This window comes from Poecilia formosa, unplaced genomic scaffold, assembly GCF_000485575.1.
Source record: "Poecilia formosa unplaced genomic scaffold, Poecilia_formosa-5.1.2 Scaffold12, whole genome shotgun sequence".
Taxonomy (NCBI): domain Eukaryota; kingdom Metazoa; phylum Chordata; class Actinopteri; order Cyprinodontiformes; family Poeciliidae; genus Poecilia; species Poecilia formosa.
The window spans coordinates 3,766,306-3,778,971 of NW_006799951.1; the positions used below are offsets into that span (position 1 = coordinate 3,766,306).

General features: G+C 37.0%; 1 protein-coding gene across 2 annotated transcripts in view; it reads left to right on the plus strand.

Annotated features, from left to right (window-relative positions):
* The window catches only part of LOC103133600 (regulator of G protein signaling 7), a 54,450-nt gene that overhangs the window by 20,419 nt on the left and 21,365 nt on the right, over positions 1–12,666 (plus strand). For both annotated transcript variants that reach the window (XM_016668002.1, XM_007545412.2), the window contains exon 3: positions 12,166–12,262. In XM_016668002.1, the coding sequence (XP_016523488.1) occupies positions 12,166–12,262 (97 nt within the window). The remainder of the gene's footprint in view (positions 1–12,165; positions 12,263–12,666) is intronic.

Here is a 12,666-nt window from a genome sequence, read left to right on the forward strand (position 1 = left end):
AGTCTTTTATTTGTGCTTGAATGATAAATAAGCCTCCAGTCACTAGGTGGCAGCAGTACTCTTGCTAATCAACAAGCTGCCTTGTTGATTAGTTGATTAGCAGTAGAAGAAGTAGCCTGCAAAGTCATGCAGATCTATGATGTGATGAAGAAGGAGAGATGGAGAAATTTGTTACAGTGGGGATAAAAAGGTGCAGAAACAAGTAAAGCAAGTGACAGTAGACACCTGAAGCAAACCATTGTGACATGACAAAACCTGCATAATAACCCTTGTGAAGACAAAATGTTATGCACTTTACATCTCTTCTGATAAAGTAGAACCAACATTGTTGCAAATGATTCACAAAAAATAGCAAAGGAATAAGCTGACAAGTTAGCAAGGTTTAGATTCAAAAGACTTCTGAGTGTTACTGCATTTACATAAATGCACATCAGAGTAAATCATTTGCAGTCTTGATTAAACATTATGAGCTGAGTTAATAAAATTGACTTGAAAAAAATTATTTTAAGACCTAAACCTTAAAATGAGGTGCAGAAATTAAGCTGTTCTCCAGCAGCTCACTTACTTGGAAAAAAAAAAGTATGTTCCCTTGAAGAACCACTGACCTATTCACTTTTAGTCGGCTTTTTCATATGCTTTTATGAAGGTTTATTTTCTCCTCTTTGAACATTGAACATTGTATAAGATTTGTAAATATGTTAAATTGTTGCAACATGTTTTACCATATTTTAGTTGAATTTAATCTAAGTATGAAAGAAAACAAGTCACAGCATCAATTTTCTCCTGAAATGGTCAATGAAATAGCGGCTTGGTAAAAATATAAAGGGTCTTAATACACCGCAAGGCAACTAGAATGGTTGTGAAATAAAAAGTTAATCACTTTAACTAAAACAGATATCACAAAAGGCTAAAGGCTGCCCTAAGATGTGGAGATGTGCTATCAGTCTTTCAAAAATCATTTTATATGTATTGCATAAAGTATGAGCTGGTATATTTGGAGCAGGATCTTCATTAACTGCAGCGTGGTCAAATGGGGACAAATGGTAGTTTTTTTTTTTTTTATCCGTGTAGCAGAAATATCTGGATGACTATCTCTCATCCATGATTCAATCCTCTTCTCTTTATCTTGTTGCGGGCGATTAGAAGGAGCCGTTGAAGAACAATGGAAAATATCAAACATCCTTCTAAAGCCATACACCAGGGACACTGATCATCACTGGATGTGTAGAAGAAAGCTGTTTTGCAGTAAACTGTTGAAAACGCGGTTCGTGATGGGAGTACTGTGATGATTTATAGCCTTCTGGAAAGCATTCTTAAAGAAACAGTGGCAATACCATCTGTCCATCAAGCAAAATGCTTCTTCAAGAACTTTTTCTTATGCTTCTAGGCAACCTTGAGGGTTAACGAATAAGTATAGACTTTGAAATAAATAATAAAAAAACCTAGCCAAAAAACCAATGCAATTAAGGGACAATATAAACAACAAATAATTGTGTTTTCATAATAACAGACATATTTGCTCTTCTGTCTTCACAAACACAAACTTTAGTGACATCCAATTTTTAACCCATTGGCAAACCATCTGTTGCTATAGCAATCTCAACTCCTCAGAGGAAGTTTTCCTCTAATTTTAAGAGCATTTTTATGGGCATTATTGTCTGTTTTTCAACAACTCCACAACTGGATTTTATTGCACAGATGCCATTCACCGAGTCTCAGAGAGTGAACTGTTTTTTCACAAATGTTTGTCGAAGAGGTCTTCATGTCTTGGTGATGCTTTTATACACCTGTGGCTGTGGAAAGTATTGTAATATATGGACTAAATGGGTTGTGGTTGGGGAGGTGGGATGAACAGATACTTTCGGCAATAGTGTACCTTTGACTATTGGTCAAAGGTACACTATTTGTCTTTCTATGGCAAATGAAGATACACAGGTTTAAGAGACTAACATTCTAAGATCATGTTTATATCCATTTGATGTTGTGACATATTCTTTTTATTTTTAGCTAAGCTGAGCTCCCAAAGATTTTTTACTTAAAAAAATTGCTTAAATGAGAGTTACGTTTTGTGTGTTTGTATGTGGCAAACACATGAAATGCTATGAAATTTAAATGAATGCTACTCAATTGTTGTAGCACTGACCTAATACTATAGTTGCCCAATCTCGTACTGATGGTTGTTAATAGAAGTATTTTTTTATTGCACCTCCATAATACCTCGACATACTGAAACTTTACTCACTTCGGCATGGCGAGTGGTTGCAGTGAAAGCACCAAGGCCTTGGAAATGTCTCTGGAAACACCATCTTATAATTTCTTGACCACTTCAAGTCTCTCGATGGTCAAGCAGTCTCTAAGTATGGAAAGAGGAAAAAAAACTGGACACTTTTTTAACTTATTATGCCTTCAAACACACACACTGTAAAACACTGACACATCATAACCATCGCGTACTTCAAAACATGAAGACAAAGTGCTGGTCTGTATGTCTTCATGTTAGAACTCATAAAAAGATACACCAAGTGTTTTCATGAGTTTTGAGAATAAATTGTTACAGAAAATTCATAAATATATGTCCTTTATTTCATTTGTGTACTTTTGATTTAAATAAACAAAATACATGCATTGTAAGATATTGTATGCCTAAATGGGCCCCCTATGCATCTATTTATGAAGTGATGAAAGTTTCTGACCCCTGATCAAACCAAAAATAACTACAGCCCACATGCTGCTCACAGATGTTTTTTTATTGAAGTCATAAAACCACATTTTCTTCAGCCGACAAGTAGAATTCAGAACAATTGCCAGAAATTGTTAGTTCTCAAAATGACTCATGTTTAGTATGAAATATGCATCAGTAGAAGTAATAATTCATACAAAAAACAAATTAGGTAGAAAGAAAATGGCCAAAGCTGCAAAGGTTTGAAATTGCAGAGGCAAAATGATCAACATTTACTTTTTCACTAGAAAATCTTTGTACATTTCCCCGAACCATCAACGCTCCACCCACTTAGAAATGTATGTGGGAACTAAGCTGCATCTTATTACTAATCCAATTTGTGCTCACAAATGGTAAAAATACACTTTATTGTATTGGATAACATCAAAGGTAATATAACTTTAAGTCAGGCCTCTTTATATGTAATACTAGGTAAAAAAAGATCCAATTATTTGCACATAATCTTTAAAGTACATACAGTATCACACAAATAATTCTTGCATACAGAACAAAATGCAGAACAAACAACACAAGGCACTCAGTCAGAGTATCATTAAATTGGGAATCAAAGATCTGCTTGTTTGCCTGCAAACATCAGACTCGCTTTCATCCATTAGCAATTCAGCCCAAATCAGATCAAGCCATTAACAGGCTCTCAGTCACACCTCGAACAACATTTCAAAGCACGGAAGGCATCATGGTTGACAACATCCAGGCATAATCTTTCAGATAAATCAATGTTTGTCATCACTGTTCCACCAAAGCTCTCAGTTTTGTGAGAAAGATGTCTTCCCTTAAATTCTCTCTTGTGTTATGGACAAAGAAGTACAGTACCAGCTGGTACATTGTGTAGCATGTTAATGAAATCAGTAGTGAGAAGAGGTTTTAGAAACAAAAAAATTCCAGGGTTTCTTTATAATGTGTGATTAGGTTGTGATGTTATTGCTCATGTCACATGACGGCATATAAAAAGAGACAAGGAATGAAACTGCAGGGAGCGAGAACATCCTGAAATGTGAAACAGTAAAGTGTAATTTTAAGAAACAGACATTCACTTTTGATTGATTGCTTGCCGGAGCGTGAGTTTATACGCAAAGGCAGAATTGTATTGATGAATTCAACTGAAAACGAGGCTTACAAAGCAGCAAATTGCAGATGTTGTTAAATGGCTCATCAGTGTCTTTTCACAATCTCCCTCACAGAGAGCAGAAAAAAACCCAAACCTCTGCTTGGACAGAGTAATTGCCTTCTCTGCGGGCGCCGTTCTCACCTGGGCATCTGCTCCTCTCGTTATGTGACCCTGGCCTGCTGAGAAGCAGACTGTTGTCCGTTCTCCATCTGAGCACCCCCGTCAGCAAACCTATGATAAATGAAGGGTTGCATGAACAGGGAAAATTGTGAGTGGAAAAATAAAGGGACAGAAAATCTTGGGCAAGGAAACAAATCAACCGATCATGTTTCAAGTGGGCTGTGCTAAGTGGGTAGCACAGCACAGCCCCCAGAAGACTTTGTGTGTGTGCGTGTGTGTGTGTGTGTGTGTGCGTGTGCGTGTGCGTGTGCGCGTGTGTGTGTGTGTGTGTGTGTGTGCGTGCGTGCGTGTGTGTGTATTTGTGTCTGAATAAAGCTTTGAACTGCAAATAAAGACATTGTCTTATTCTAATTCTTTTTAGGAATTGTGGGACAATATTAAAAAAACCGAATAACAATTTTGGAAATATTTTTTTCTCGACTTCCTGCCTAAAAGTCTTTTAGACGCACACTGCTGTGTGGGAAAACAGTAAGTGTGATAAGGGGAATTACTATTATGTAAAAGCAAAGACTAAATTATTACATTTGAGCATTTTAAATTGTTCTTAGAATCTTGTATTAGCAATTAGCATAGTTATTGAGGCTAGCAGGAGCAGCTAGCTGTAGTTTCTGTGTATGTTCAGGAGAATGTAGAGCCTTACCCAACTTTCAGTCTCCAGAAAGCCGCCAACACATCCTAATCCTGCATGTTTCACAACTGAGACGTTGTAGCTTGAAGGATAAAAAGGCATCTTTCCAGTACTCTGTCAGCCAATGCTATCTACTCAAAGTCATGCTTTCTCTCGCTCTCCTGCAGCCTAAAATTAGTTATTCTTCATACTTATTTTGGTGTTCATAGATTGTCATTTTCCATAAGAGCTGAGTGGCCCGAATAGGAAGCAGAATCACCATAGCTGTTGCTTAAAATATTCAAAACTGATATTTTATTGAATTTAAACACGAGTTTTGAGTCATTTATGTTTATGTGGATCCATAATACTCTTAAGGTCTTCACGGAAGATTTAACATAATCAAAGCAAACACAGCTCCACTGCTTTTTTTTTTTCCTTTTCTTTTTTAGATAAATATATTTTTGGCTCCTTGTTTTTCTGTTCTTACATAATTGTCCTTTTCAAGTATTCTCATTACTCTGAATGCTTGATGGTTAACATGCTGTACTTTGGGCCTCTGGGTGATAACCTGTACATAATGCATATGAGGCCTCAGTTTAGATTTATTGCTTTCTGTTTTGTCTAAGACAAAACTACATTGAGCAGGAAGATACCTTTATTTTCCTGGGTAATTTCAGGCATATTTTAGTGTGTGTGGTTAAAAAAAGTATTAATTAAATTACGTAATATTAATATATTTATGTATTTTTGCTTCAGCTGCAGTCTTGAATAAAATAATGACTGTAAAGAAATAAAAAATATGACCGGAGGGTATTCCATTAGATGTACTGTCATATGCGCTGCATGACCTCTTCCCCTCGCTTTCCTCAAGACTTTCCTTTCTTTTTCTTTCTTTCTCTCATATGAATGAATGGTGGCAAGCTGCCAAAGACATCCTTACAATAGTGGTTTTAGAATGTGTTGCTGTGGTAACTAATATGGCAACGTCAGTGTAACAACATGGAATCTATTCACCTTATCTGCATGAACCTAACATTTCTTCCCCCTATGTGTAGGGCAGATTAACAAGCATTTAACAAGTATTGAACTGCCTTAGTTAAAAAATAAGGCTGTGTTATTTTGCTCTGTTTTTTTTCCTCAAAATCTTAAAACACTGTATCCGGTTAGTCAAACTAAAACATTTGTTGTCATTTAGTGGCCTTGAACAAAATATCTGCAGTCGGTTGTACTGTGCAAATTTTGTTTTTATGCTTTTTCCTGCGTTATACGGCTTGCCCTGTTCCCCTTAGAGTTGCACGAAGAACATTTTGTTTCTGCTTTTGCTCGATATGCAAATGCACAAGCCTGTTCAGAAGCAGTGGGTGATTCATGTGTGGCGACACAGCTTTTCAGAGTTATTTAACAAAGTTGTAATGCAGACATTAAGTTTTTTTTTTTTTTTTGCAAATGCTGATCAGCTTTAACTGAATTAACTTTTAAAGCAGTACAATCGCTTTTCATTGATCCCGTATTTCATGTTGCACGCTGGACATTTTGTCATTTCCTGAAAATCACAACTGGCTTTTTGGGGGCAGCAGAAGATAAATATTATCCCTCAGCCTCCACATAGGTTCACTGAGTCTAACAGGAGTTCAGAGAAAAATAGGATCAACCAGCATCAAAGACTGTTTTATCTGCTGGTGCTGTCATGGTTTATAGCCACAGGTTCTGCTCAGGCGGCTCTCACTCCACCTCAGGCAGCCGGTTTTTAACTGGGTTGCTCACCTATTTGATGCTGCATTTTTTTTCTTCTTTTTTTTAAAGACAGTTTGCACCTTCTGGCTTAATACGTCTGAAAACATGATGTATATTTGCATAATTATATAATAGGGAGTTAGGACTATTTTTTTATTCTCTCTTTGTAGACACATTTGTCCACTGTCAAGGTAATACCGAGGTACTACCACAGCATTCAAGGCAGCGACATTTAGAAATCACAGCAGCGCTAGCGAGAAGACGGGAGGGGAGCGAGATACAAAAACGTTGCTCAAGTTCTTTTAATTTCCTCTCTATCAGCGTCGAACTGACCAACAAAAGCTAGCATGAACTCTAAATTAGTTTTCAGCTGACTGACACGACTATAATCATTAGATAAAAGGGAGATATGAATCAACATATTCGGATTTTTAAAAGGAGTTGCACTGTGAACTCTACACTTTATCAAGAGAGCTAGATACTTTGAAAGTACATTTTCTGAATCGATATCAGAGCTAGCTGTAGGCACTGCTCTACATTGGTATTTAATAGTGTGCTAATTAGGCCTGCTTTAAAAATGTTGTTGGTTTATAAAGCATTGGAGCTTTTTTATTATTTAAACCTTGATTAATCATGTATAAATACATGCAAAAAAATGATTGTTTATATTTTAAACCTAAATTCTGGCTTCAAGCTGTTGAGACAGAATTAGGCTTGACTAAATAGTGTCAAAAACTGTGGTTTAAAGAAAAGAGTGAAAGGATGCCCAGATCACCATTTTCAAGTTTTAAACAACTTGATTAGGCTTTACTGAACCTCTTCCCCTGCATTAAATTATATATGTTACGGTAATATTCTATATAAATATTGGGGATGGAAATCTATCGTGATTCATTTACAATGTTCAAAATTGATGTTTGATTCAAAACAATTATTTACAATTTCTGCTTCAATCTATAGTTGTGCAAAATAACCTTATCTTTTAAAATTGATTTTGGGACATTTTATACTGAGTCTGAGTCAGAGTAAATAATAATCGTCATTCTTATGTGAATCTACTTTTTTTGAACACACCTAATAAAAATATTAGTTGTTATTACAGAACAACTTTAGAACAACAATTCTAAATAGAGTAAGCAGGTTTTATGTGTTTAACAGTCACAATTTCACCAAAGAAAATGTGAAAAAGTCAAAATAATCAGGTAGTTATTTATAGCTAAACAATGAGCTTGACTGTTGAAAGATCTTTTCAGATATTATCAAATAGTCTTAAATTCCCCCCTGATCATTTTGCACACACTTACATGCACAGTGGTGCAATGTTGTCTCATAAAAAGACTTCTGGGTTTCAGGTCTGTTTGGTTGCATGTTCTTCACTGGACATACCTGGATTCTCTACAGATACTCTGACTTTTTCCCACTTTCCAAAAGTATGCGTGGGTTCGCACTATAAATCATCCTTAGATATGAGAATGTGTACGGCAATATGTCTTGTTTGTCTGTGTGACTTGTCCAGGGTGTACCTCACATCTTCCAAAATATTAATCTCAAAGGCCATTGCAGTATAATTGTGTGCATTATCACAATTGCATATATCATTTCAATCTATGCTTACAATATTTTGTGGGATATTATATTCTGAGTGCTGTGCATTCATATTCTTCATACCAATTGTGGACACTATGATTTTTCTCTTTTCCCACACTTATTGCATTATTGTAGTCTACAAGATGAGAAAACTTACAAAGACTGCCTACTGGACGTTGTGATAAAGAAAAAAAATCTGGACATTATTGTTAGTTAGAATCTGGAGGTAAACTTTGTGCAGCCTCTCTTCAAACTCTTTGGCGTCTCATTATGTGGCCAAAGTCTTAACCCAACCTTGTTGTGTTAACTTAACTAGAGCTGGATAACTATATTTTGCACAAAACTGAGCAAGGAAAACAACCTGGCTCAGGTGTTTCATTGCCCAGCCTACATGACCTACATTGTGTACTCAAGCCATACTTAGAAATCTGCAGGTATTGCAGCCCTAACAACAAATGATCTCTCTTGGCTTGAGGAGCTCACTTAAATGTCAAGGTCATAGCAGTTCCCTGCAATTTCAAGCCGTGTCTCTTGAGGCATCTTGTAAGCAGCTGATTGAAGCCCAGAGAGATGTCCATCATCACTTCACCCACATTCGTATTTCTAAATGCATGAAGATATAATGGTTTGCTCTAACATCAAGCGAAGACAAGTTTGACTTCCACCATCCTCTCTGTGCTAGCTATTTTTCTCTTGTTGCAGAAACTAACAATTGTCACCTCCACACGGATTCTCTTGAGATCAAATTCTAAAAATACAGCGCCTTGCAGATTTACTTACTACTGCACATTTAACATTATATTTCGCCATCTTATGCTACTTAAACCTGGCCCCTTTGATGAGTGGGCAGATTTTGCTTAACAGTGGCTTAAAAGAAATCCAAGAGGACAGCCCTGATTTACAAACCACATTTGAGATGTTTCTTTTTTTTTCTTGCTCCAAATGGTACTTCAGAACATTCTGATTGCACCGCAAGTGCCCTCACTGATAGTCTTTGAAGTGCTTCAAGCTCTGTACTGAAGCTCAGTGTGTGCTTATATCCGCAGCTTTTGTTAGTTACTTCATATGTACTGAGTCCAGTGCCATCATTATTCAGTGATTCACACTGTGCAGCCAAAACATTCACTCTTATCTGGTAAGAGGCTGCAGAGACGCAGTCAGACAGCGCTGGGTGGGTGGATGGGTGGGGGATGGAGAAAGAAAGACAGGAAGAGAGTCTTGGTCTCTCTCTTGAGGGAAATGACTTTCCTCTCTTCCTTTTCTCTACATGAAGCCAAAGAGCATCCCAACGTCAAGAGCTTTAGATCTTGAATATTCACGCTGGTGGCATTTTACCATCTGTGGGCGGTGAGGCTTTGCAGGGATTGGAGAGAGCGTGTGAAGTATTGATCACTGTTGCTGTTGTCCTTGTTTGCTCTGTCTCTGTGTGCCAGCTGACTCTCTGAGCAACAGCGAGACGAAGACAGACAAAGAAAGACAGTTGGTGTAATAAGGGCATTAGCGGTTTGTTTAAACGCTGAACAAAAAGTGCCACCCATCGCACAAGAGCAGGTTACAGCAGTTACATGAATACTGAATTACTAATGATGAAATTAATTATACAGTTTACGCTAAATGTTAGTAGTAAATTTGACTGAAATGTATAGTAAAATGTGATATACTCAAAAAACGTGTCAGAGTATGGTGGTTCATTACACTGAAATTTACCAAATAAAAAAGCATAAAATCTGCCACCATCTTTTTGCCTCACAAATTCAGACAGTGCTATAAAGTTAAAAACAATTAAACCAAAAAAAAAATAAAAAAATAGGCTGCTTCAGTACACCATTTACAGAAAGTAGTGCAATTATGCTAGTAGTGAGGAAAAAATAAACATAAAAAAAATATAGGAGAAGACTAAAATTTCTTGCTGGAAAAGGCGAGTTGTACAAAGGTGACGTGTCATCACAAAACCAGGAAGAAGTCGCCAGAGCCGAACACACTAGACCAGGCATAGTGGCCTGGAGAGGCACCAATAAAATGGGCTTGAGAAAAATTATTATAATATGTCATAATAACATATTTAAATGAAAATGTGTGAAGCATGGTAATAGTTGTAAACAATACAAAGCAACACATTTGCTCCATAAAAAGATGAATCACTTCCAGTGTCCCAGTGGAATTCCAGTACACACACACCAAATCCAACCTCCTCACAGTGATCTATCGCGTTTCAATTTCAAATTTGAAGAGAAAAGACGCAGGATGATACTCTCTCACAGTCTCTCTCTCCCTCCCTCCGGTCATCCTCTTCTACTACTTGATATGACGGCATACAGCAACGGCCCTGAGAGCGAGCAAGCAACGTTTACTTTCATCGCTTTAAGACTTGTTCCTTTTGTTTCCTTAGGATTGTTGAAAGTTCTGAATTGAAGAACCTGTCAAATGGGATCATACCTTTAGGGGTTCTTGAAGACCCTGAGGCAATCCAGCCACTCAAAATCATGATCTAAGTCTTTTGTGAGATGTGAAGATCCGATTATCTGGAATCTTTAACAGTGTTAGAGAATATTGTTTGTGGTCTAAAAATTTTCTTTTTCCATTTTCAGTTTGGTAAAGGTTTTGTCAACACAATGACTTCATGAAAGTTAGGAAAAGATTCTCATTGTGACTAGAAATTCCTGGTTTACATGCACTAGAAGTCTTTCCAGGGTTTCTGAGGGACAATTTCATCAGCAAAATTAAGCACACCGTTTTTTTTTTTAAAGAACTAAAAATATGAAAAAGATCAAGAAATATTTTAAAGAGTAATTCTGGATCTTTTTCCTTTCATCCTTGCCTTTCTTGGTCCTTCTTACTGTAACCCATCAGCTATGTAGTTTCAGTATTTCCCTGTTTTCTATCATTGTCAATTAGGCTCCAATCACTAACTGGCATGGTTTTTAGCTACAGGGTATTTGAGTAGCTAGCAGCTTTCTTCATCCAGTACTGTCACATGAACAGCCCAAATCTGAGTGGTTCAACATTTACATACCAATCCCAGCCTTTTCTTAATCAAGTGTGGTCAAGAAATTAATTTTCTTCCACACAAAACCCTCAATAACATAAGAAGAAATTGGCCTAGTTGAAGATGAGTTGCTCTGATAAGGTTTGTCTGTGTCATACAGTAATCAGGAGAGAGAGAGTAAACAAAACTGAGGAGGATGACCCTGCAGTTTGACACATGACAACGTTGTACTTGTTTCTTGCACGACACAGTCAGCAGTAATAGTCACACCATCCAGATAAGACAAAATGATAAATGTTTCTGATAGTCTTTAGATGTAATTACATATATGTGTATAAGTAAATAATATAAAGTAGAAGTATTCACTATCCTTTGCGAAAGGTTCCTGTCTTCCTTCCCTTAAATCCCAGGTTCTAAATGTTTTGTTTAATACAAAATGTTTTGTTTAAAAAAAAATCCTTCCTATTCTCAAAATTGATTTTCCTTCAACTTTGTTATGCACATATTTTCTGAGTCATATGTTAATATCGAAGGAAGACTATGGGTAAATGATGTGGTGTGTGATCTGCTCATTGTCCATCAGAAGGTCTGCTCCTCTCTTTACCCTGCCGCCTTTGGCATGCTGTTGTCAAAGTGGTTGCTGTGTGCCGCCCTGCCAGCTCCTTGAGCTACATCCCAGAAGATTTCTGCCACAGTTGTGTGTGCAAATCTATGTGTATGTTTGCGCTTTTGTCGGTGTGCTGCTTTTTACCCACTCATGTCATTCCTTGAGGCAGCTTTTGGTTCAATTTTGTATTACAGCTTAACTTAAAACAGTTCTGCCTGATATGTTTTGACTCTGTGCCGCGTAGTTTAGATCTGTGGCTTGTGGAAGACAGAATAATATTGTGGTAGATAATACCAAGAAACTTTACAGCAAGGTTTCTAAAGTTCAGTACTCAATAAGCGCAGCTTACAGCTTGGTTTATGTGACAAATGACAAGCATCAGTAAGATTTGTCATAGCAGAGGCAGAAATCTGACATCTGTGCTTGTTAGTCACCAACTTCATTGCTTCACTCTCTCTTGCCTGGAGACACAGCTGAACTACAGAAGAACCTCTTTGTATTTGTTTGCCTCTTTCTGTCTTTGCTATTTAAACTCACACTTTTTGGAAAAAGGGTTATGGAATCCACTCACTTTCCTCACTTTCTCCCTCTCGTCTGTCACTGTGCTGTCCAGATGGAGGAGTTAATAGCACGCATGCAGGATGAGAAAAACGGCATCCCCATACGAACGGTGAAAAGTTTCCTCACCAAGATCCCCAGTGTTTTTTCAGGTAAGCCCCCAACTCCCACCTGTCTGAAATCACCACTCTTCCTGCCTCTTTATGCATGACCGCTGAAATTACTGTGCTAGTTGCCCAATTTTCGTTTCATTAGCTGTGCTGGTGATAATACTCCACACTTGCTACTTAAAAAGAGAACTGTTTAAGAGAACATTTAAATTAAAAAAAGGGGGGTTAAAAGTATAAATTTCTTAGAACACAAATACAAAGAAAGTAAAAAGAATAAATAAATTATATACATATATATATATGTGTGTTAGAATTCAGTCTTTTAACTGATAACAGCAATATTTCGAGAACGCGGTTGGACCGAATCAAACATATTTTTCTTCATCACTGAAGAAAAGATATTATAATATCTTTTTTTTTGGATATGTAATGTTTTTTTCTGAGCC